The sequence below is a fragment of the Pan troglodytes genome, chromosome 16, assembly GCF_028858775.2.
Source record: "Pan troglodytes isolate AG18354 chromosome 16, NHGRI_mPanTro3-v2.0_pri, whole genome shotgun sequence".
In the NCBI taxonomy this organism is placed as follows: domain Eukaryota; kingdom Metazoa; phylum Chordata; class Mammalia; order Primates; family Hominidae; genus Pan; species Pan troglodytes.
Window position 1 is genome coordinate 48,506,918 of NC_072414.2, and position 27,049 is coordinate 48,533,966.

At 41.5% G+C, this 27,049-nt stretch overlaps 1 protein-coding gene across 4 annotated transcripts in view; it reads right to left on the reverse strand.

The window, feature by feature from the left end:
• Nucleotides 1–27,049, reverse strand: part of MNS1 (meiosis specific nuclear structural 1) — a 199,022-nt gene that overhangs the window by 61,064 nt on the left and 110,909 nt on the right. For 2 of the 4 annotated variants that reach the window (XM_063793992.1, XM_063793991.1), the window contains exons 2-4: nt 7,023–7,183; nt 5,794–5,902; nt 2,446–2,608 (exon numbers count right to left, since the gene is read on the reverse strand). In XM_063793992.1, the coding sequence (XP_063650062.1) occupies nt 2,446–2,523 (78 nt within the window). In that variant the 5' untranslated portion in view covers nt 2,524–2,608; nt 5,794–5,902; nt 7,023–7,183. Of the gene's footprint in view, nt 1–2,445; nt 2,609–3,567; nt 3,665–4,099; nt 4,318–5,793; nt 5,903–7,022; nt 7,184–25,718; nt 25,783–27,049 lie in introns of those variants that run through there. The other 2 variants (XM_063793990.1, XM_063793993.1) reach the window with 2 other exon arrangements.

Below are 27,049 nucleotides of genomic sequence, written 5' to 3' on the forward strand. Positions count from 1 at the left end.
TCCCGCTTCCTGCTCAACAGAGTACAAGCTTCTTCATTGCCATTCAAGACCTTCTGTAGGCCAGGCATGGTGGTTCACACCCATAATCTCAGTACTTTGAGAGGCCAAGGTGGGAGGATCGCTTGAGCACAAGAGTTTGAGACCTGCCTGGACAACACAGTGAGACCTTGTCTCTACAATAAAATAAAATAAAAACTAGCTGGGCATTGTGGCATGCTCCTGTGGTCCCAGCTACTCGGGAGGCTGAGGTTGGAGGATTGCTTGAGCCCAGGAGTCAAGACTCCAGTGACCCACGATCATGGTACTGCACTCCAGCCTGGGTGACACAGCAAGACCCTGTCTCTTAAGAAACTAAAGTAAATGAGAAGCTGAGGCGGGAGAATCACTTGAGCCCAGGAGTTTGAGAACAGCCTGGGCAACATGGTGACACTTCATCTCTACAACAAATACAAATTAGCCTGTCATGGTGGTGTGCACCTGTAGTCCCAGCTACTCAGGAGGCTGAGGTGGAAGGGTCACCTGAGCCCAGGGAGTTTGAGGCTGCAGTGAGCCATGATCACGCCACTGTACTCCAGCCTGGGCAACAGAGTGAGATCCTCTCTTAAATAAAAATAAAATAAAAAGACCTTCTGTAGTTGGACCCTAAGGCACTCACGTCTTAGTTTCTGATATTCTCCCTTTACAGTACCCTCCCTGGATGTGCTTTCACACCACCACACTTTCCCCTTATTCCACATAATCAAATATTACACATCCTTCAAAGCCAAGGTCAAGGTCCACCATCTCCATAACACCATGCTGAGTCCCTCAGGTGACTCATTACCTCCCTCACCTGAGATCCCTCAGGCTTTACTTTTACCTTCCTTAGGGGTTTCTATCTTTGATGATTGGTGCACCTGTCCTTTTTTTCATGCCTCATTGAAAGGTCCATGAGATTTGGGCTTATCTCCTGAATGTCTCTGTCTCCTCCACGGTACCCAGCATAGTGACTTGGAAGTTTCATTTGACAGACACTCGTGGAATGAATAGAGGAGTGATTCTCGGATCTGTTTCTTATTTTGTGAAAGGAGAAGCTTTCTTAACATACAAACATTTCTACTAACTCCAATATTATAATTCCTAAATTTAAAGTATTAGATAGTATTGCATGCCTGATACTGTGTTTCCCATTTCAAAGACACAATTGTGACTTTTTGGGGGGAAAGAAAATACACAAGAAACAATTCACTTATAAACTGAATATAAAAAATGCTAGTTGTTAGCAACAGAAAATAACAAAGTTGCTCATACTGGGAGGACATACATGTAGTCAAGAGTCACCAGAGCATTAAAAGGAAGAGGTGCTAGCTGAGCTGAGCTTTGAAATCCCCATACAGTTCTTAAGTCCTGGGCATTTTAAGCCTGGAACGAAGGCTCAGTCAGGGCCACTAGAGGGAGCCAAGGCTTGCAATCTGCAGAACACGCTTTCTGGCTGAATTAGCCTTGGGTTCACAGATTCTAAAACATTTGCTTAGCAGATTGAAAAGGATCATCTTTATCACACATCTACAGGACCATTTCTAAAATGCAAGCTATGTTGAGTGTATTTTCAGTTTTTAGTAATGTTAAACTCTTTGGAGAAGATAAATATTAAGAACTTAATATCTGTGCATTTCATGCCATTTTCGCCAGTGAATATATCCTGAGACTTATTGGTGAACTAATCTGAGATATTTAACAACCCCTGATGGGGTTTCTGGGGATGGAGGTAGAGAAGGATCAGGTGGGATCCTGTTCTATTCCCCTCCCACCTAATCAGACTGGCCGGGAGCTGGGCTGTCCTGGACCCACCAGTTTTCAGAGCTTGAGGTTCTCGCATCATCAGGCCGGGAGTCTAGAGGTTACTACCCACACTTCCAAATACTAAGCCTGTGGGACCAATTATGGCCACCCCCCTAGCCTTTTCAGTCAGTCCAACGCCACAGAAAGCCCTAAGCAAGTAGTGTTTAAAAGTACCTGGATGTTCTGGGGCAGCAGTGTGAGCAGTCTGGCCACCGTCACCAGACCTGGCCCTAGTGCTGGGTCTTGATGGATGGCTCAGGGTGAAGGAGCGAGGCTCCCATTCACAGTCGGATGATAAGAGTGAGGAGTAGCTGGAAGGTGAGGGAGAGTAAATGGCTAATGTCCTGATTGATTGCCCTGCCTCAAAGAGGGTGACACTAGACAAGGTGAAATCACAAGAAATCACACATTTACTAAATGATTAGCATGGATCATATTTTCTTGCCATGTATAAATGTTTATTTGTACTAAAATTTGGGACACAGGAACTTAAGAAATAAAAAAAGGATATTGCAACTATAAAGCCATTGTGAATTATCCTCAGTATCCCTGAGAAGAACCCTCACGCTATGAGGAGGACACTCCAGGGGACCCCGGCATGGAGGGGTCTCCCATACTACTTACTCCCAGTGCCACCAGATAGACCAGCTGCTGCAGAGCCTGCAAGGTGAGAGTGGAGTACCTGAGAGGCCCCCTTTTCATCCAAAAGCCACTTGCAGAAAGCCTCTTAATGTGGCTGTCATCCAGCTTCCAGCTAAGCTGAGGGCAGGAGACTGAAGACTCATGTCTAGAAAGAAGAAAGAAGAGCAAATTGATTGGGCAGTCTTCTAAGTTGAGTTTGCAAAAAGCAGTGCATTATCCAGTACTCCTCTGTGCCTCCCATACTGCTGTCCTGGCACCCTCATGCTTTTCCTCTCCCTCTAAATCCTAAGGGAATAAGAAAAGGGAGATAAAAGCAAGCAAACAGAAATAAAAAAAAAAAAAGGATATTGCATGGAGACTTTCTTTGGCCACTAGAGATGCCCAGTGAGGGTGAGCCAGATGAGCAGAATCAAGAACAAGGCTGGAGCTGCTACTCCTAGAGGTGGGGCAGGACAGAGTTCCAGGCAGCATCAGGGAGAAAAAACAAGGGTGTCCTGACTTGTCTGGAACCTGCTGTTCAGGCTGGAGGGCTGTGGAAAGCCAACCCCAAGGAAGAGTAAGGAATTAAGAGGAGAGGTCTGAGCTGCAGAGGGCTAGGTTGCTCCTGTCTGTGCTGTCTGAACTGCTCAACCACTGTGGCTTTTCTCAGAAATAGGCTCCACCTGGCATCCCTCCAGATGAAGTGCAAACTCTAGAGGCAGAGTATGGGCTGAATTGAGAGAGAAGTGGCCAGCACTCGTGCCCAGACTCCAGGAGCACAGTTTGAACCCTACATAAAATAGAGTGGGGGCCAGGACTGCAGCAGGTAGAGTAAACACACGGTCTAACGTGCTGGGGCGAGACCAGGTGGGGTCAGTGCCCTGTCTCTGCCTGACTCTGCCAAAGGAGAGTGGGACTGGAAGCTTCCCTGCACTTGTGGGGTGTGGATAATAGGGGACTAGTGAAATTTAGAAACAAGAAGAGAGACAGCTTTCTTTCTATGGGGGAGCTGGGGTTGGCCACATCAAGAGGAGCTCCAATTCAGGCAGATCAAAATGTTCTTTTAGTAAGCCCTCTGGAGGCTCAGTGTCTTAGTCTGTTTTGCACTGCTATAACATAGCATACCTGAGAAGACTGGCTAAAAGCAGAAATTTATGTCTCATATTCCTAGAGGCTGGCAAGTCCAAGATCAAGGTGTTGACATCTGACCAGGGCCTTCTTGCTGTGTCATAACATGGTAGAAGGACAGAGAGAGAGGGACCAAACTCGTCTTTTTATAAGGAACATGCTCCTGCCATAACCGCATTAATTCATTCATGAGGGCAGAGCCCCCATGATCCAAACACTTCCCATTAGGCCTCATCACCCAACACCATTGCTTTGGGAATCAAGCTTTCAACATGTTAACTTTGGTGGGTCAGGGAGGAACATTCAAACTATAGCACTCAGCGTGAATTGTAGCCACAATCACAGTTGGCACATATGACTCTGTGATCTGGTTTTAAATTGGACTTAAAGCTTGGTAAAGGCCAAAATGCATTCACACTTGGGTACTCTTCCCCAAACCCCACATATCAAATCCTTCAAGATTGGGTTCAGGTGCCACTGTCTCCATAAAATCATCTGAGTCTCTCAGCTGACCCACTACCTCCCTCACCTGAGATTCCACAGCCTTGTTTTCACCTTCCGTATGGGTTTCCATCTTTGATAACTGGTGCACACGTACTCTTTCTCATGCCTCACTGAAAGGTCTGTGAGGCCTGTGCTCCTTTCTTGGGCATCTCTGTCTCCCCCTACAGCACCCAGCACAGTGGCTTGGAAGTTTCACTAGATGCTTGTAGAACAAATAGAGCAGCAGTTCTCTGGATCTGTTTTCTATTGTGTTAAAGGCAGAAGCTATATAAATGTTTCCCCAAAGTCATTTTTCTGATTCTCTAATTTAGGTTAAGTATTAAATACCTACCACATATCTGATCTTGTGTGTTCTGATTTCAAAGAAATGAAAGACACAATTGTGATCTCATTGTGGTAACACAACATAGAAGGAACAATTAGACTATGAGACTAATATAATAAATTGCTTAATTGTACCACATTGTAAGAGGAGATCAGAAGAGGGAGAGCTGCATGTGGTCCAGGGAGGGAAGGGAGAGCTAAAAGGGAGAGTAGTTGGTTACACTAAGCTTTGAAGATGGGTAGGATGTGCACAGGTTGGCAGCCCTACTGATGTTGCAGCCCTTGCCCTTGATGCCCTTCCCTGGGCCTGGAGCCTGGAGTGACCCATCTCCTAGAGCTGTCCTGGTTTTCTTGTTGTTGGTTATGCCTCCCAAGCAGAAATTGCAGTAGTTATTGAGAAGGGACAACCATCAGGACACTTCTTGGATTTTTGTTTCTCATAAACTGAGAAAACTGGGCTGGGCTGGCTGAGAGTCCTCCTTGACTTCACCCTCCTTCTCAGCTAAGTAGGAACAAGTTTTATTACAATGCTTTCCACTTGTCAAACACAGACCTTCCTTGCCCTGATGAACTGGATGAAAACTCCCCACTTCTTATGGGGCCACCCACAATCTGAGGCTTTACCCTTGCCATGACACTTGGGGTATCTTGTTCAGAGTTCCCATCATCCAGCTGTTGGAAAAGTAATTCCAGTACTCAGCTGGTGGTCATAGAAACTTAACTGTCCTCAGTTCAGGGATATAAGATTCCTTTAAGCCCTTCTACCTGAGAGATTAGACTTTCATTCTCCAGAGTCTGGTCGAGGTCTGGTTTAATAGGTAAGACAGAAAGCCATGGATCCTCAGAGGTAAGTTTGTGCTTTATCTGTCAACATGAGACATGGTGAACAGTGCTGCCTGGAAACCAGTCTCAGGCCCCGGTTTTGCCCTTTCATCCAGATAAAGCAATTGCTCTGGAATAACATGATCTGCGAGTCCAACAAACAGGCACACCCTACACTCAGCACACAGGCTGGCATTGTTAATATGGCATGCTTTATGGCCTCCCAAGAGAGCTTTGCTATGTTTCCTACCATGGCCACCATTTTCCCTCCCCATATAAGTCTTTACATCTTCAGTGCCTAGCCCAGAACTGGCATGCAAAGACATTCTATAAATGATGCTGAATCCTGAGGGAGACACTTGGCAGATGAATGACACTAGCTAATACAGCCTTTAAAGGCATGGTGTGACACAAAGATAAACATAAATATCCTCTATTTCTTTCACAACAGTAACTTTGAAACCCCATCTTTTGAAAAAGCATTGTCTCCACTATGATGCACACGTCAATGATTCTGCTTATCAAATTCTGTTGAGCCAGCATGGAAGGAACAACTCTCTGTAGTCTATTTACCTTAAGGAGCTCAGTCACGTGTCCAGCTCGCAGCCTGTTTATCAGGATGAAGGATGCTCTCTGGAGAGAGCAGACAGCAGGACAGGCCGGGCTCAGATGACAGTCTGCCCTGTGGAGACTGACTTTAATGAAGCACAGAATAAACAGGAAGATTAAGAGGGTGCAAAAATCAGTGACAAGTTCTAAGTTCACCTCTCTGTTGGAAATGAAATGTTCTCTGTACACCTGAGACCTGTCTCTGGGCTATAGATGAGGGCATCTGTTTGGTTGCCAATGATTCCATGCTATCCAAATCAGCCTCTATGTGAGCGCAAAAAAGTTTTCTCTTAATTTACAGACGTACTTCTATGCATTTTATTTAAATCTACCCACAAGGAAATTTTATTTAGAATGAGTAAAAATGTTGGATTTATTAAAGGGTTTGAGAAAATATTTAATAGGCTAAGATGTTACCCTGACAAGCAGAGATTAAATGTTTTTAATATTGATCTTTTATAAAGTCCTTCCACATTCCTTTGTGCTGAGAAATCACGCTTTCTCAGCCATTCGTGACATAAAGGTGTAGTCAGTCCTGTAGGGATGGCTCACCTTATAAAAGAACTAAGTTCCTGGATTTAAATAAAAACAAAAACTAGTTTTCTTCACAACACAATGCTACTTGTTTAGGAACTTAATGGCATTTAGACATTTCATTGTACATTGTTTCAGTTCCTTATTTCAAATACGATTTTCAATAAATATTTAAAAATCTAAGTTACAAAATAACCAGAGGGAATAGTCCAGAATTCACACCCATCTTTTGGAGATGACAGTTTTGTTTAGAGGATCCAAATGGAAATATTTTCTCATGTCATCATTGTATGTTTTTCAAAAACATAGATATTACTAAAGGTGATAGCAAAGTATTCATTTTATATATATAGCATATTCCTTATTATTTAATCAAACTGTGAGAACAATTCATGTGTATGTGTGGGTGTAAACATATTGAATGCTTATCGAGCATCATGTAATCCTGCTGATAGTATTGTAGCATTTGTACCAGTAGATGGCACTCTGATTCAAATTGATATTCTAAGCTCCCTGTTGTCCAGCAGTATCGTTTCTTCGGTGGTAATGGTAAGCACACTGTACTAATCTGCCGGCATGTACCCAAGTGAAAATGTGTCGTAACACAAAAGTAACTCAAAACAAGATTTGCAGACTATTTTAGGAAAGCTGACATGTACCTGGGTAGAGTGCACAGTCATAATACAGTAATCAGAATGCCTGGATCCAGAAGGGATTCGTTGAGAACTTCTCTACTGAAGGGGCTCGTTAAGTAGACTTCATGGAATGGAATGGAAGGAACATGTGGCAGCAAGAAGCAGATATTCTAGGTAGACGTTGCCTTTAGGAAGGTAACCAGAGAAGTAGTTATGAGGAATGTGAAATAGTTTGGGTCTACCTTGAGGAAGTCCTCTGAGACAGGCTTAAAGTCAATATTTAAACTTCATACCATGAGGAGAAAGTGGAGAGGGGGCAAGAGAAACACAAGCTAAGCAAAAAATAAGCAAACAAGACATGGTCAGCCAAAGTTATGCCTGGCATCCAATTTTCACTTTTGATTATTTATCATAGTAAATAAAACTCAAATCAGCCAACTGAGCCGCCATTTTTAATTTGGGGTTGTATATAAGTGTAAGTTGTTACATTTATATTTTACATTATGTAATTCTGGAGATAATTCAACATATCTTAGCCAAATGGAAACACTGAGTTTTCCACCTAAATGTAGAACTCTGAACCACATGTCTCCGGCACTTCAAAAAGCCATCCACTAGTCTTTAATTTTTCGTTACCTTAATAAGTAATTTCCTAACCTTCTGGCTGTTTCATCTGCAAATTCTGTGTATTGTTCATTTATTTTGCTTAAACTTACAATAACCGAGAGGTCACAGGGAAAGAAATGTATGTGTGATTAGGATTTCATTTGCAATTATTTTTAGAGCATTTGAGGCAATGGAGGAGTCTTAATTGGTATTATACTTTCTAATGCAAATTCTAAGTTAAAGCAGGAAAGAGGTGTTTTAAATAATTCAGCAGCAACTGTACCAAATGAAGAATTAGTTAAATCTCTTAAAGGTCTCAAGTATATAGTAAACCATTAATGAAAACTACGTTGTTTAATCTACAGAAAATGTTTTCCGTTTGCCACATGTTACCAGGACTATCATTAAAATAGTAATTTACTGTGAGGATGAGGCTTTAAAATGCTGTGCTGAGGCCCTGGGTTCTGGAACCACTGGCTAGGTCAGCACTTTGTGGTTTTAAGCAGCGATGTGCCTTGGGTAAGAACAAGAGAATGAGGTTCATTAATTCTTGAAATGCCTTAAACACAGAAATTCTGTACTTTTTTTTGTTGTTTTCTTTTTTGGAAGGGTGAAAACATCCTTAAATAGGTTTAGTACAGAGATTGGTTAGTTCTCCTCAAGAATAATAACATCTCCCTTTGAATTTCCATGACTGTTCATTGGAACAGGGCTTTGAAATTTGCTGAAGCCAGGGCTTTTATGTGGCCCCCATTCTGACCAACAGAACCAGTCTACAGATGACTAGGTGAAGTTAAGCGTGGAGTGTGGTAGAAAAGCACAGAAGAAATGGAGCTGCCATGGTGCGGATCAAACCCATGACCGAAGTCGTGTGGGCCACTGCTCTTGAGCACAGCCAGTCACTCTGAGTTTGTCAGTGCTGCTGCCATTGTATTGCAGGTTTGCTGGCCCTGGTATTTTAAGATAGTCAGTTGGTCACATTCCTTAACTATGAAAATACATGTCCTTTTCAGGTAAGTTCGTATGACTAGAGGGAGGTGCAGGGTTGTATTAAGTGGGGTGAATGGTAAAAGATTAATCTAGAATAACAGGAAAGAGGGTCACATTATGGAAAATGTTGGACACCCAGGACTTGGGTCTCATAGAAACAGGTCTGAGGCTGAAGACTTAAACACATTCTGACTTAGTCCCAGTAGTTTATTACACATTTGCCAAAGGAGTTGTAACTTAAAATTTTATTTCCAACCATAACCCACAAAAAGAATCGTATAGCCCCTAAAATATTCATGTTATTGCTGCTGCACGTTCATGCTAGAATTTGAGGTTTGCCTTCAGCTACACCTTAGCACAAAAGAAATCATACTAAAAATAATTGCCATAAAGGCATCAACTTGCTCATTTGCTCTCTTTCACTGTAAGACAATAAACAAATTAAATGATATTTCATTTGCCTTTATACATTTGCATATTTAAATGTTTGGAAACTTCCCTGCTAAGGAAATTGGGCCTCATCAGACAGACTAGTAGTGGGTGAATACCTAAAAATTTCAAATGTATTAATTCTTTCTGATTATTATTAGAAATTTTCATCGACTGTTAGACTATATCAATGGCATATTGTTGAATAAATGAAGCAGTTTAACACAGCAGTATGCCATTGTGAAAAAAAAGTGATATACATGTTATATATTTATTTTCCAAATACACATAATGTGGTAATACACCCACACATAAAAACCAGTATGTCAGCTTTGGGAGACCGAGGTGGGAGGGTTACTTGAGGCCAGGAGTTTAAGATCAGCCTGGACAACATAGTGAGATCCTGTCTCTACAAAAAAATAAATAAATACAAAAATTGGCTGGGCATGGTGGTGCATGCCTATAGTCCCAGCTTACTCAGGAAGCTGAGATGGGAGGATCAATTTAGCCCAGGAGTTGAATGCAGCAGTGAGCTATTATTACCACCGTACTCCAGCCTGGGCAACAGAGCAAGAGCTCGTTGCAAACAAAGCAAAAACCAGTATGTCACCATCCCATGAGTACAACTCAAGTCATATTAACATTTAATAGCCAAACTAGAATGGCCCTGAGTCCCTCTTCTCTTTATCTGGTTTTTTAAAAAGTTCACGTCCCAAAATATTTCTGAGAGCCTCAGGAATGCTCACATGCATTAAAAAATATTAGTCGCAGGCTCAACCACCCATTAATGTGTAGCCTTCATTTACATTTCTGGTAAATTTTATATTAGTTCACACGAAGCATGAACTATGAAAAAAAGGGGGTTCCAATTTAAATAGCCACTTCTGCCAACCAAAGCACAGAGCTTTCTCATTTTATCTAGGCAGTAGCAGTTTGGAGGTGATAACAAAGTATTCCCTCTCTTTGTGTTTCTCAATGTCCAAGATGTCCCAAAGTAAGGTAGTTTGATGTCCTAGTGTTCCAGTTCACAAAAGGTACACACATGCACACACACACACACACACACACTTGCACATTCACATATACATATACACATTGCCTTTTTCCAGTCTATATACCACCCATAGAACCTAAATTGAAAGAACTTTCTTTAACTTCTCATCCACTGTGAAGAAGCCTTCAGCCAAGCCTCACTTGCTTCTTCCTGCACTTCCACTCTTCTCACAAAGACTGTAAATAAAACTCATGCCTCTATAAAGGATAAGTTCTCAGCATACTTCAAATTGGATACAGAAGGTTAAAAACAACAACAAAAACAACTCCTCCCGACTTCATCCAGCCCTATGTCCAATCTCGATTCATTGACACTCACTCAACTCTGGATTAAGATATTTTAAGTCCGAATGGCCAACTTTTGTTCAGAAAAAAAAAAAAATCAAGAGGACTTCTGGTTTCAAATGTAGCATCAAAACAAGCTGGTTTCACTCCATTTCCTTGTCCCCCGGAGAAACCCAAAATCAAATATACAGTGCCAAGATTATCACCAACAAAGTTCCAGAACTCAAATATGAGGATGAGACAGTTCCCAGGGCCACAAAGAAGTGAAAAAACTATGAGAAGATGTTAAGAGAATCAGGCTTCCATATGTACAGCACCTGTTATGCTGCTCCCTGCCCCCCAGCACCAAGTACACAAAAAAATTTCTCCCTGATTCATGGTTTTTTACACTGAAAAAAAAGTCAGAGTGAGGTGAACAATCAGCTTCTCTACCATCTTGGGTTCTCAGGCAGGAGATCTATCCTTGCCTCAACTCACAGGAAGCACTGACAGTACCTGAAGGGAGAACTATCCCTCAGGACAGCCAGAGACAAAGGGGGAAGTGGGACTACCATTCCCAGCCCTGGAAACTTCTTTGTAACTCAACCAAAGGAGATGCCAAGTCACAGAGGTTGTTCAGCAGCATCGTGCTGTAGGAGCTCCATTCCACAGGTCCTCTGCGCAAAAGCCAGCCTTCCCACATTACTAGGATATCCCCTTTGGGACCTCCCTTATTTTAGATGGGTGGCATTCTGAATGTTTCCTAGAACCAAAGCAAACCTAGGCTTAAGGCTCAATCTAGTACTAGGTAAGCAGCAGCAATCTAGCAGGAATAAAAATTTAAAAACAAAATCAACAAGAAAATTACAAAGACTCTATAAGCAAACATATCCAATAAAAAAGAAAAAAACAAGCCAGGCAGAGAAGATGGCAATAAATAATTCTTCAATGCAAAGACATAGATATACATGCACAAGAAACAATAGCAAAATGGGAATCACGACCTCCTCAGATAGGCAAAGCAAGGAGTGACTGACCCTAACAAGATGGTAATATGTGAACTCTGACCAAGAATTCAGAATAGCCATCTTAAGAAAACTGAGAAAAAAATAAAACTTAACCAAATAACATATAAAGGGGCTTCCATTCATCTGCCAACAGACTTCTCAATAGAAACCATAGAGGCCAGTAAGAAGAGGGATGACATTTTTTAAATGCTGAAATAAAAAATCTGCTATCCAAGAATATTGTATCCAGCAAAGCTATCCTTCAAATATGAAGAAGTGCTAAAGTATTTCCCAAACGAAAGCTGAGAAAATTCACCAACACTAGATCTGTCTAACAAGAAATGATAAAAGGAGTTCTTCAATCTGGAAGAAGAAAAAAACACTAATGTGCAAAAGGAAACTATTTGAAGGTATAAAACCCACTGGTAAAATTAAGTACATGGACTAACCCAGCAGACTCTAATACTGTAATTATGATGTACAATCCACTCCTAAGTCTAGTGTAAAGTCTAAAAGACAAATCTATCAAAAACAATAATGCCTACAGCAACCTGACAAGAGATAGACAAAATAAAAATATGTAAATTGATAGAAAATAAAGTCAAAATGGTTAGGGGAGAATCAAGTATAGAGGACTTTTTTCATTATTTCTTTTTTTATATTATTTTCTTCATGATCTAAGATAAGTTGGCATCTCTTTCAAATAACTTGTGATATCTATAAAATGTTTTTTGTAAGCCTCATGGAAATCACAAAGCAAGAACCTATTATCACTTTACTAAAAATAAAAAGCAACAAATTAAAACATACTACCATAGAAAATTACTTAACGATGAAGGAAAACAGTAAGGAAGAAAGAAAAAATAGGAGTTACAAAATAACCAGAAACAAACAACAAAATGGCAGTAGTAAGTCCTTGTTTATCAATAATAACATTGAACATAAATGGACTCAGTTCTCCAATTAAAAGCCAAACAGTGGTTGAATGGATAAAGAAACAAGACCCACTATATGCTGCCCACAAAAAACTCACTTCATCTATAAAGAGACACACAGACTGAAAGTAAAGGGGTAGAAAAAGATGTTCCATGCAACTGAAAACTATAAAAGAGCAGGTGTAGCTATAATATCTATCAGATGAAATAAACTACAAATCAAAGACTATAAAGAGAGACAAATAAGGTCACTATAAAATGATAAAGGGGTCAATTTAGCAAGAGGATATAACAATTATAAATATCTAGGCACTCAACACCAGAGCTCCTAGGTACATAAAGCAAGCATTAATAGATCTAAAGGGAGAGACAGACTGCAATACAATAATAGTAGGGGACTTCAACACCCTACTCTCAGTAATGAACAGATCATCTGAGAGAAAATGAACAAAGAAACATCAGTTAGGCCTAACTGACATTTTTAGAACATTTCCCCCAACTTCTGCAGAATGCACAATATTATCATCAGCATATGGAACATTTGCTAGACTAGATTATATCTTAGGGCACAAAACAAATCTTAAATTCAAAAACAAAGAAATTATAACAAGTATCTTTTCTGAACACAATGGAATAAAACTAGAAATCAATAACAAGAGGAACCTTGGAAAATATACAAACACGTGGAAATTAAACAATATGCTGCTGAACAACCACTGGGTCAATGAAGCAATTAAGAAGGAAATTTAAAAATTTCTTGAAATGAATGAAAATGGACATATAATATACAAAAATCTAGATAAGATTAAGACTAAAAATACACAATATCAGTTAAACAAAAAGTTGGTTTTTTAAAGGTCAACAAACTCAATAAACCTTTACCTAGACTACCAAAGAAAAAAAGGGAGAAGACCCAAATCAATAAAATCAGAAGTGAAGGAGATATAACTGAGATCACAGAAATACAAATAATTGGAGATTATTATGAACAACTATACACCAACAAATTTGAAACCCTAGAGGAAAGAGATAAATCCTTAGACACATACAACCACCAAGATTAAATCATGAAGAAGTAGAAACCTTTAACAAACCAATAACAAGTAAGAAGCTCAAAGCCATAATAAAAAGTTCTCCATTAAAGAGAAGCCCAGAATCTAATGGCTTCACTGCTGAATTCTGTCAAACATGTAAAGAAGAATTAATACCGATCTACTCAAACTCCTTAAAAAGCATGGAAGAGGAGATAACACTTCCAAACTCATTCTACAAGGCCATCATCACCTTGATACCAAAACCAGACAAACTGAGCACAGTAGCACATGCCTGTGGTTTCAACTACTTAGGAGGCTAAGGTGAGAGGATCTCTTGAGCCCAGGAGTTTGAGTGTATCCTAGGCAACACAGTGAAACCTATCTCTTAAAAAAAAAAATCAATGAACTGGACAAAGTCACAACAGAAAAAGAAAACTACAGGCCAATTACACTGATGGACACAGATGCAAAAATTTTCAATGAAATACTAGCAAACTGAATTCAAGAACACGTTAAAAGATCATTAGCCATGATCAAGTGAGACTTCATCACAGAGATGAAGGATGTTTCAACATATGCAAATCAATAAACATGATATATCACATTAACAGAACCAGGAAGAAAAACCACATGATCATTTCAATAGATGCTGAAAAGCATTCAATAAAATTCTATTATGATAAAACCCACACCAAATTGAGCATAGAAGGAACATACCTCAACATAATAAAAGCCATACATGACAAACCAACAGCTAACATTGTACTGAATGGGGAAAAACTGAAAGCTTTTCCTCTAAGATATGGAACAAGACAAGGATGCCCATTGTCAGCACTTTTATTCAACATAATACTGGAAGCCTTGGAAAGAGCATTTTGTCTAAAGAAATAAAGGACACCCAAAGTTGAAAGGAAGAAGACAAATTAGCCTTGTTAGCAAATGACATAATCTTAAACTTAGAAAAACCTAAAGACTCTACTAAGAAAACTGTTAGAACTGATAAATTCTGTAAGTTTGCAGGTTACAAAATCAACATACAAAAATCAATAGTACAATTGGAAAATGAAATTTAAAAGGTAATCTCATTTATAATAGCTACAAAGAACATAAAAAACCTAGAAAGCAATTTAACCAAAAAAGTGAAAGATTTATGCAAGGGAAACTACAAAAAACTTTGATGCAAGAAATTGAAGAGGATATACAAATTATGGAATGATATTTCATGCTCATGAGATGGTAAAATTAATATTGTTAAAATGACAATTCTATCCAAAGCAATCTATAGATTCAATGCAATTGCTATTAAATACCAATGTCATTCTTCACAGCAGAAAAAACATTCCTAAAATTTGTATGGAATCACTAAAGATACCAAATTAGCCAAAGCAATCCTGATCAAAAGAATAAACCTGAAGCATCACACTATCTGACCTCAAACTTCACTACAAACCTATGGTAACCTAATCAGTGTGGTACTGGCACAAAGACAGATACATAGACCAATGTAATAAAAAAGAGAACCCAGATGTAAATCCATGCATTCACAGCCAACCCAGTTTTGACAAAGGCACCAAGAACATACAGTGGGGTAGGGACAGTCTTTCAGTAAGTGGTGCTGAGAAAACTAGATGACCATATGTAGAAGAATGAAACTAGACCCCCTACTTCTCATCATATATAAAAATCAAATAAAGGGGGAGTGACCAAGATGGCCGACTAGAAGCAGCTAGTGTGTGGCTCTCAGGGAGAGGAATGGAAAAGGTGAGTAAATACAGCACCTTCAACTGAAACATCCAGGTAATAAAAGTAATGGCAAAAACTGCAATTACTTTTGCACCAACCTAACACATGCATTGGGATTAATTAATGAAACAAATTGAATCGTGGAGAACAGAAAAGCAAGGCAGGATGACAGCCCACCTGGGAACGACATGGAGCCAAGGGAACCTCCCTCACCCAAAGAAACAGTGAGTGAATGTGCAACCCCAGCAGCCCATGCTTCTCCAACAGGTCTTTGCAACCCCCAGGTCAGGAAATACACTTGTGAACCCACTCTGCTAGGGCCCTCAGTCTGACACATAGAGCCATGTGGGGTCTTGAGAGAACAGCCTCTCAGGCACATGCAGAGACCTGGGAGCCTTAGCTACTCCAGCTTGCTGGGCTTCCCAGCAAAAGTAGCTGCAACTCCACAGAAGTGGGAAGTTAGACCCCCAAACAAATCCCTAGGAAAGAGACTGAATCTAGGGCTGAGCAGCAATGGTCTCTGGGTCCCACTTCCATAGCCCCTCACAGGATAAGACCCACTGGCTTGGAATTCCAGCCATCCACCAGTAGCAGCATTGTGCCTCCCTGGGATAGAACTCCAAGGGACCTGGGGGAGAGGTGGGCCACCATCCTTGCTGTTTGGCCAACTTAGCTGTTTCAGCCTTCAGGCTTTGGAGTGTCCAAGATGACTAGGGGCTGAAGCAGACCCCCAGCACAGCACAGCTGCTCTACAAAGATGTGGCCAGACTACTTTTTAAAGCAGGTCCCTCATCCCGTTCATCCTCACTGGGCGTCTCCAGCCACATCCTACAGATGTGTTCGGGCCGGCCACAGATCCATACCTCCCTGGGACAGAGCTCCCAGGGAGAGAGGCAGGCTTCCATTTTTGCTGTTTGTAGCCTTTACTAGTGATAACTCCAGGTACTGGAAAATCTGAGTCAACTAGGGACTGGAGCGGACCCCCAGCATACCACAGCAGTCCTATGGAAAAGTGGTCAGTCTATTACATGGGTGCCCATTCCCATATCTCCTCACTGGGAAGGTCCTCCAGGCCTGGGCCTCCACCCACCCCCCGCCAGAGCTCTCAAGCCAGTAGCAACTCGTCAACTCCCTGGACAGAGCCTCCAGGGGCAAATGAAAGCCTCTCTGCCACTGTCTCTGCAATAGAACTGTCCTGGTCACCTTTGGACTAATGAAGGAGCAAAGACCCCAAATGCCCTATCCACACCTCCAATGAACTGCAGTCAACCCAGGGAGAGGAGGCCAGTCTGTCTTTCACAGGCCCACATACCCTCCACTGCTCATCACCACACAGGGAACCTGTGGCTTAGGCCCACAGCACAGATCCTCCATCCTGGGCTGATAGCACTGAGTGATTGCTGACTCACATCTCTCTGGAGTGGAGCCCCCAGAAGACAAGCAAAGTGGTGGGGCAGCAATCCAGCTAATGTGGAGCTCAGAGGCTTTGGTGAAGGAACGTCTGTAGCAGAGCATGGCCAGGGAAGGCCATCCCTCTAGGCTCAAGTTGACCCAGAAGAGACTTTAGCCCTAGGGGAACTGTCAGACCTGATCTCTGCAGGGCAGTTGTATTAGTCCATTTTCATGCTGCTGATAAAGACATACCCAAGACGACGTAATTTATAAAGAAAAAGAGGTTCAATGGACTAGGGAGGCCTCACAATCATGGCGGAAGGCAAAAGGTACATCTTACATGGTGGCAGGCAAGAAAGAATGAGAACCAAGCAAAAGGGAAAACCCCTTATAAAACCATCAGACCTCATGAGACTTATTCACTACCATGAGAACAGTATGAGGGAAACCGACTCCATGATTCAATTGTCTCCCACAGCGTTCCTCCCACAACACATGGGAATTATGGGAACTACAATTCAAGATGAGATTTGGGTGGGGAAACAGCCAAGCCATATCAGCGGTCTTGCACATCAGATAGGGCTGGTCCAACATGAGCACTCCTTGGGTTGCTGGACTCTCCTTGGGCCCCAGCCTGGTTACACTTACAGGGCAGTCCTGAGTGCCCTGGGGCCCCACATCATGGCTTCTGTGCAGGTGGACCTTGCCTGACTGATTGGAGAGCTCCAGTGAGGCAGCCACCATGGCTGTACACCAGCCCACACATTCCCTTCTCATACTGCAGCTTCCTCTGGGCCCACAGAAACTCCCCACCTCACATTGTTGGCACATGTCTGCAAGGGCAGGTTTTGCTTTACTTGCTCCACCAGCACACAGGGGTGCAGTATGCCCTGCCAACCCCACTGACCACCACTGCAGACGGATCCTTGGTGGGCACAGAGCCAGCAATCCCCACCCCTGCCAGTGCCTTGCCCTTGCCCTAATAACTATGCAGAGAACAGGGGATCCTCCCACACCTTGAGAAATCACTCCTGCTAGCGGAGCACAGAGAAGGCACCCAGACCTGTGCTGGCTTACACCCCACCCCAATCCAACACCATCTCCAGTACAACAGTGCACACAATATCTAGCAGGGGCCCCCTGCTGTCCACCAGCTACCTTGCCTCTGCCACTGTGGTCAACATCCACAGGCAGGCAGGTACCTTTACATCTGCTAGCACCCTGCTGCAGCTGCCACACCTTGGTCCCCCAAGTACAGTAAACTCCAAATTTTGAGGAGCCAGAGAACAAAGTCAGGGCCCAATACAAGATTCCAGAGACAGAGCAGGTGGTCCAAGAGTTGGGAGCTGAGCATTGGCTGCCTAGAATCTCCCAGAAATGAAGCCAGTTGGCTGAATCCATCTTATACCACAACCAAACCCTGAAAATCATCAAATAGGATAAAAGAAAAGAAAAACCCATCTAAAGGTCAGCAACCTCAAAGACTGAAGGTAGCTAAACCCACAAAGATGAGAAAGCATCAGCATAAGAATGCTGAAAACTCAAAATGCTAGAGTGCCTTTCCTCCAAATGACCACATCACCTCCCCAACAAGGGTTCAGAACCAAGCTGAGGCTGAGATGGCTGAAATGACAGAAGTAGAATTCAGAATATGGATAGGAATGAAGTTCACTGAACTACAGGAGTACATTGTAACCCAATGCAAGGATGTTAAAAAAATCATAAAACATTGCAGGGGCTGACAGACAAAATAGCCAGTATAAAGAATGTAACTGACCTGACAGAGCTGAAAAACACCCTATAAGAATTCCATAATGCAAACACAAATATTCATAGCAGAATAGATCAAGCAGAGGAAAGAATCTCAGAGCATGAAGACTGCCTTTCTGAAATAAGGCAGGCAGACAAGAATAGACAAAAAAGAATGAAAAGTAATGAAGAAAACCTTGGAGAAATACGGGATTATGTAAAGAGACTGAATCTATGATTGCTTGGTGTACCTGAAAGAGATAGGGAGAATGGAACCAACTTGGAAAATATATTTCAAGATATCATCCATGAGAACTTCTCCAACCTAACTAGAGAGGCCAATATTCAAATTCAGGAAATGCGGATAACTCCAGTAAGGTACTTCACAAGAAGATCTTTTTCAAGACACATAATCATCAGATTCTTCAAGGCAAAATGAAAGAACAAATGTTAAAGGCAGCTAGAGAGAAAGGGCAGGTCACCAACAAAGGGAAGCCCATCAGACTAACAGCAGACCTCTCAGCTGAAATCCTACAAGCCAGAAGAGATTAGGGGCCAATATTCAACATTCTTAAGGAAAAGAAATTCCAATCCAGAATTTCACGTCTGGCCAAACTAAGCATCCTAAGTGAATGAGAAATACGACTCTTCTCAGAAAAGCAAATGCTGAGGGAATTTGTTACCACCAGACATGCTTTACAAGAGCTTCCTCAGTGAGGAAGCACTAAATATGGAAAGGAAAGACTGTTACCAGCCACTACAAAAACACACTGAAGTACACAGCCCAGTGACACTATAAAGCAACCACATAAACAAGTCTACAAAATAACCAACTAACATCATGATGAAAAGGTCAAATCCACACATCAATACTAAACCTTAAATATAAATGGGCTAGATGTCCCAATTAAAAGACACAGAGTGGCAAGCTGGATAAAGAACCAAGACCCATTGGTATGCTGTCTTTAGGAGACCCATCTCACATGCAAAGACACAGATAGGCTAAAATATAAAGGGATGAAGAAAAATCTACCAAGTAAATGGAAAACCAAAAAACGCAGGGATTGCAAACCTAGTTTCTGACAAAACAGACTTTAAACCAACAAAGATTTAAAAAAAGACAAAGGAGGACATTACATAATGGTAACGAGTTCAATTCAACAAGAAGATCTAACTATCCTAAATATATACGCACCTAACACAGGAACACCTAGATTCATAAACCAAGTTCTTAGAAACCTTGAAGAGACTTAGAGTCTCAAATAATAATAGTGGGAGACTTTAACACCCCACTGACAATATTAGACAGAAAATTAACAAAGATATTGAGGACCTGAGCTGAGCACTCGATCAAATGGCCCTGATGTCTACAAAACTCTCCACACAAAACAACAGAATATACATTCTCCTCATTGCCACATGGCACATACTCTAAAGTTGTTTTTGTTTTGTTTTTCAAATTTTTTTTATTATACTTTAAGTTTTAGGGTACATGTGCACAACATGCAGGATAGTTACATATGTATACATGTGCCATGTTGGTGTGCTGCACCCATTAACTCATCATTTAACATTAGGTATATCTCCTAATGCTATCCCTCCCCCCTCCACCCACCCCACAACAGGCCCCAGTGTGTGATGTTCCCCTTCCTGTGTCCACGTGTTCTCATTGTTCAATTCCCACCTATGAGTGAGAACATGCGGTGTTTGGTTTTTTTTGTCCCTGCGATAGTTTGCTGAGAATGATGGTTTCCAGCTTCATCCATGTCACTACAAAGGACATGAACTCATCCTTTTTATGGTTGCATAGTATTCCATGGTGTATATGTGCCATATTTTCTTAATCCTGTCTATCATTGATGGACATTTGGGTTGGTTCCAAGTCTTTGCAATTGTGAATAGTGCTGCAATAAACATACGTGTGCATATGTCTTTATAGCAGCATGATTTATAATCCTTTGGGTATATACCCAGTAATGGATGGCTGGGTCAGATGGTATTTCTAGTTCTAGATCCTTGAGGAATCGCCACACTGTCTTCCATAATGGTTGAACTAGTTTACAGTCCCACCAACAGTGTAAAAGTGTCCCTATTTCTCCACATCCTCTCCAGCAACTGTTGTTTCCTGACTTTTTAATGATTGCCATTCTAACTGGTGTGAGATGGTATCTCATTGTGGTTTTGATTTGCATTTCTCTGATGGCCAGTGATGATGAGCATTTTTTCATGTGTCTTTTGGCAGCATAAATGTCTTCTTTTGAGAAGTGTCTGTTCATATCCTTTGCCCACTTGTTGATGGGGTTGTTTGTTTTTTTCTTGTAAATTTGTTTGAATTCATTGTAGATTCTGGATATTAGCCCTTTGTCAGATGAGTAGATTGCAAAAACTTTCTCCCATTCTGTAGGTTGCCTGTTCACTCTGATGGTAGTTTCTTTTGCTGTGCAGAAGCTCTTTAGTATAATTAGATCCCATTTGTCAATTTTGGCTTTTGTTGCCATTGCTTTTGGTGTTTTAGACATGAAGTCCTTGCCCATGCCTATGTCCTGAATGGTATTGCCTAGGTTTTCTTCTAGGGTTTTTATAGTTTTAGGTCTAACATTTAAGTCTTTAATCCATCTTGAATTAATTTTTGTATAAGGTGTACGGAAGGGATCCAGTTTCAGCTTTCTGCATATGGCTAGCCAGTTTTCCCAGCACCATTTATTAAATAGAGAATTGTTTCCCCATTTCTTGTTTTTGTCAGGTTTGTCAAAGATCAGATAGTTGTAGATATGCGGCATTATTTCTGAGGGCTTTGTTCTGTTCCATTGGTCTATATCTCTGTTTTGGTACCAGTACCATGCTGTTTTGATTACTGTGGCCTTGTAGTATAGTTTGAAGTCAGGTAGCGTGATGCCTCCAGCTTTGTTCTTTTGGCTTAGGATTGACTTGGCAATGTGGGCTCATTTTTGGTTCCACATGGACTTTAAAGTAGTTTTTCCCAATTCTGTGAAGAAAGTCATTGGTAGCTTGATTGGGGATGGCATTGAATCTATAAATTACCTTGGGCAGTGTGGCCATTTTCATGATATTGATTCTTCCTACCCATGAGCATGGAATGTTCTTCCATTTCTTTGTATCCTATTTTATTTCATTGAGCAGTTGTTTGTAGTTCTTGAAGAGGTCCTTCACATCCCTTGTAAGTTGGATTCCTAGGTATTTTATTCTCTTTGAAGCAATCGTGAATGGGAGTTCACTCATGATTTGGCTCTCTGTTTGTCTGTTATTGGTATATAGGAATGCTTGTGATTTTTGCACATTGACATTGTATCCGGAGACTGCTGAAGTTGCTTATCAGCTTAAGGACATTTTGGGCTGAGACAATGGAGTTTTCTAGATATACAATCATGTCATCTGCAAACAGGGACAATTTGACTTCCTCTTTTCCTAACTGAATACCCTTTATTTCCTTCTCCTGCCTGATTGCCCTGGCCAGAACTTCCAACACTATGTTGAATAGGAGTGGTGAGAGAGGGCATCCCTGTCTTGTGCCAGTTTCCAGAGGGAATGCTTCCAGTTTTTGCCCATTCAGTAGATGTTGGCTGTGGGTTTGTCATAGATAGCTCTTACTGTTTTGAGATATGTCCCATCGATACATAATTTACTGAGAGTTTTTAGCATGAAGCGTTGTTGAATTTTGTCAAAGGCCTTTTCTGCATCTATTGAGATAATCGTGTGGTTTTTGTCATTGGTTCTGTTTATATGCTGGATTATGTTTATTGATTTGCGTATGTTGAACCAGCCTTGCATCCCAGGGATGAAGCCTAATTGATCATGGAGGATAAGCTTTTTGATGTGCTGCTGGATTCAGTTTGACAGTATTTTATGGAGGATTTTTCATCAATGTTCATCAGGGATATTGGTCTAAAATTCTCTTCTTTTGTTGTGTCTCTGCCAGGCTTTGGTAACAGGATGATGCTGGCCTCATAAAATGAGTTAGGGAGGATTCCCCCTTTTTCTATTGATTTGAATAGTTTCAGAAGGAATGGTATCAGCTCCTCCTTGGACCTCTGGTAGAATTCGGCTATGAATCCATCTGGTCCTGGACTTTTTTTGGTTGGTAAGCTATTAATTATTGCCTCAATTTCAGAGCCTGTTATTGGTCTATTCAGAGATTCAACTTCTTCCTAGTTTAGTCTTGGGAGGGTGTATGTGTCCAGGAATTTATCTGTTTCTTCTAGATTTTCTAGTTTATTTGCATAGAGGTGTTTATAGTATTCTCTGATGGTAGTTTGTATTTCTGTGGGATCGGTGGTGATACCCCCTTTATCATTTTTTGTTGCATCTATTTGATTCTTCTCTCTTTTCTTCTTTATTAGTCTTCCTAGCGGTCTATCAATTTTGTTGATCTTTTCAAAAAACCAGCTGCTGGATTCATTGATTTTTTAAAGGGTTTATGTGTCTCTATTTCCTTCAGTTCTGCTCTGATCTTAGTTATTTCTTGCCTTCTGCTAGCTTTTGAATGTGTTTGCTCTTGCTTCTCTAGTTCTTTTAATTGTGATGTTAGGGTGTCAATTTTAGATCTTTCCTGCTTTCTCTTGTGGGCATTTAGTGCTATAAATTTCCCTCTACCCACTGCTTTGAATGTGTCCCAGATATTTTGGTATGCTGTGTCTTTGTTCTCCTTGGTTTCAAAGAACATCTTTATTTCTGCCTTCATTTCGTTATGTATCCAGTAGTCATTCAGGAGCAGGTTGTTCAGTTTCCATGTAGTTGCACAGTTTTGAGTGAGTTTCTTTATTCTGAGTTCTAGTTTGATTGCACTGTGGTCTGAAAGACAGTTTGTTATAATTTCTGTTCTTTTACATTTGCTGAGGAGTGCTTTACTTCCAACTACGTGGTCAATTTTGGAATAGGTGTGGTGTGGTGCTGAAAAGAATGTATATTCTGTTGATTTGGGGTGGAGAGTTCTGTAGATGTCTATTAGGTCCGCTTGGTGCAGAGCTGAGTTCAATTCCTGGATATCCTTGTTGACTTTCTGTCTCGTTGATCTGCCTAATGTTGACAGTGGGGTGTAAAAGTCTCCCATTATTATTGTGTGGGAGTCTAAGTCTCTTTGTAGGTCTCTAAGGACTTGCTGTGTGAATCTGGGTGCTCCTGTATTGGGTGCATATATATTTAGGATAGTTAGCTCTTGTTGTTGAATTGATCCCTTTACCATTATGTAATGGCCTTCTTTGTCTCTTTTGATCTTTGTTGGTTTAAAGTCTGTTTTATCAGAGACTAGGATTGCAACCCCTGCCTTTTTTTGTTTTCCATTTGCTTGGTAGATCTTCCTCCATCCCTTGAGTTTGAGCCTATGTGTGTCTCTGCACATGAGATGGGTTTCCTGAGTACAGCACATTGATGGATCTTGACTCTTTATCCAATTTGCCATTCTGTGTCTTTTAATTGGAGCATTTAGCCCCTTTACATTTAAGGTTAATATTGTTATGTGTGAATTTGATCCTGTCATTATGATGTTAGCTGGTTATTTTGCTTGTTAGTTGATGCAGTTTCTTCCTAGCCTCGATGGTCTTTACAATTTGGCATGTTTTTGCAGTGGCTGGTACTTGTTGTTCCTTTCTGTGTTTAGTGTTTCCTTCAGGAGCTCTTTTAGGGCAGGCCTGGTGGTGACAAAATCTCTCAGCATTTGCTTGTCTCTAAAGTATTTTATTTCTCCTTCACTTATGAAGCTTATTTTGGCTGGATATGAAATTCTGGGTTGAAAATTCTTATCCTTAAGAATGTTGAATATTGGCCCCCACTCTCTTCTGGCTTGTAGAGTTTCTGCTGAGAGATCAGCTGTTAGTCTGATGGGCTTCCCTTTGTAGGTAACCCGACCTTTCTCTCTGGCTGCCCTTAACATTTTTTCCTTCATTTCAACTTTGGTGAATCTGACAATTATGTGTCTTGGAGTTGCTCTTCTCAAGGAGTATCCTTGTGGCATTCTCTGTATTTCCTGAATTTGAATGTTGGCCTGCCTTGCTAGATTGGGGAAATTCTCCTGGATAATATCCTGCAGAGTGTTTTCCAAGTTGGTTCCATTCTCCCCGTTAGTTTCAGGTACACCAATCAAAAGTAGATTTGGTCTTTTCACATAGTCCCATATTTCTTGGTGGCTTTTTTCATTTCTTTTTATTCTTTTTTCTCTAAACTTCTCACTTCATTTCATTCGATCTTGAATCACTGATACCCTTTCTTCAGTTGATCGAATCAGCTACTGAGGCTTGTGCATTCATCACGTAGTTCTCATGCCATGGTTTTCAGCTCCGTCAGGTCCTTTAAGGACTTCTCTGCACTGGTTATTCTAGTTAGCCATTCGTCTAATTTTCTTCAAGGTTTTTAACTTCTTTGCCATGAGTTCAAACTTATTCCTTTAGCTCAGAGTAGTTTGATCATCTGAAGCCTTCTTCTCTCAACTCGTCAAAGTCATTCTCCATCCAGCTTTGTTCCATTGCTGGTGAGGAGCTGTGTTCCTTTGGAGGAGGAGAGGTGGTCTGATTTTTAGAGTTTCCAGTTTTTCTGCTCTGTTTTTTCCCCATCTTTGTGGTTTTATCTACCTTTGGTTTTTGACGATGACGACGTACAGATGGGGTTTTGGTGTGGATGTCCTTTCTGTTTGTTAGTTTTCCTTCTAACAGCCAGGACCCTCAGCTGCAGGTCTGTTGGAGTTTGCTGGAGGTCCACTCCAAAACTGTTTGCCTGGGTATCAGCAGTGGAGGCTGCAGAACAGCAGATATTGGTGAACAGCAAATCTTCTGCCTGATCGTTCCTCTGGAAGTTTTGTCTCAGAGGAATACCCGGCCGTGTGAGGTGCCAGTCTGCCCCTACTGGGGGGTGCCTCCCAGTTAGGCTACTCGGTGGTCAGGGACCCACTTGAGGTGGCAGTCTGTCCATTCTTAGCTCTCCAGCTGCATGTTGGGAGAACCACTACTCTCTTCAAAGCTGTCAGACAGGGACATTTAAGACTGCAGAGGTTTCTGTTGCCTTTTGTTTGGCTATGCCCTGCCCCCAGAAGTGGAGTGTACAGAGGCAGGCAGGCCTCCTTGAGCTGTGGTGGGCTCCACCCAGTTGGAGTTCCCAGCCACTTTGTTTACCTACTCAAGCCTTGGCAATGGCAGGCGCTCCTCCCCCAGCCTCACTGCCACCTTGCTGTTTGATCTCAGACTGCTGTGCTAGCAATGAGTGAGGCTCCGTGGGTGTAGGACCCTCTGAGCCAGGTGCAGGATATAATCTCCTGGTGTGCCGTTTGCTAAGACCGTTGGAAAAGTGCAGTATTAGGGTGGGAGTGACCTGATTTTCCAGGTGCCGTCTGTCACCTCTTTCTTTGACTTGGAAAGGGAATTCCCTGACCCCTTGTGTTTCCTGGGTGAGGCAATGCCTTGCCCTGCTTTGGCTCGCACTTGATGTGTTGCACCCACTGTCCTGCACCCACTTTCCGACACTCCCCAGTGAGATGAACCTGGTACCTCAGTCAGAAATGCAGAAATCACCCACCTTCTGTGTTGCTCATGCTGGGAGTTGTAGACTGGAGCTGTTCCTATTCGGCCATCTTGGCTCCGCTCCCTAAATTTGATCATATAATCTAAAGTAAAACACTCCTCAGCAAATGCAAAAGAACTAAAATCATAACAAACAGTCTTTCAGACCACAGCACAATTAAATTAGAAATCAAGACTATGAAATTCATTCAAAACTATAGAATTACCCAGAAATTGAATAACCTGCTCCTGAATGATTTTGGGGGTAATAAAATTAAGGCAGAAATCCAGAAGTTCTTTGAAACCAGTGAGAACAAAGATACAACACACCAGAATCTCTGGGACACAGCTTAGGCAGTGTTAAGATGGAAATTTATAGCACTAAATGTCCACATCAGAAAGTTAGAAAGATCTCAAGTTAACAACCAAACATTGCAACTAAAAGAACTAGAGAACCAAGAGCAAATGAATCCCAAAGCTATCAGAAGACAATAAATAGCCAAAACTAGAGCAGAAGTGAAGGAAATTGGGACATGAAAAAAAAAAAAAGGCCGGGTGCGGTGGCTCACGCCTGTAATCCCAGCACTTTGGGAGGCTGAGGTGGGCGGATCACGAGGTCAGGAGATCAGGACCATCCTGGCTAACATGGTGAAACCGCGTCTCTACTAAAAATACAAAAAATTAGCTGGGCAAAGTGGTGGGCACCTGTAGTCTCAGCTACTCAGGAGGCTGAGGCAGGAGAATGGCATGAATCCCGGGGGGCAGAGTCTGCAGTGAGCCAAAATCACACCACTGCACTCCAGCCTGGGCAACAGTGAGACTCCGTCTCAAAAAAAAAAAAAAAAAAAAAAAAAAAAAAAAAAAAGAAAGAAAAAAAAATTCAAAAGACCAACAAATCCAGGAGCCGTTTTTTGGAAAAATTAATAAAATAGACTACTAGTTAGACTAACAAAGAAGAAAAGAGAGAATATTAAAATAAACACAATCGGAAATAACAAGGGGCATATTACCACTGACCCTAGAGAAATATAAACAACCATCAGAGAATATTATGAACACCTCTATGCGAACAAAATAGGAAGTCTAGGAGAAATGGATAAATTCCTGGACACATACACCCTCCCAAGACTGAACCAGGAAGAAACTGAATCCCTGAACAAACCAATAATGAGCTCTGAAATTGAGGCACTAATAAATAGCCTAGCAACAAAAAAATCCCAGGACCAGATGGATTCACAGCTGAATTCTACCAGAGGTACAAAGAAGAGCTGGTACCATTCCTACTTAAACTATTCCAAAAATTGAGGAGAGACTCCTCCCTAAATCATTCTATGAGGCCAGCATCAT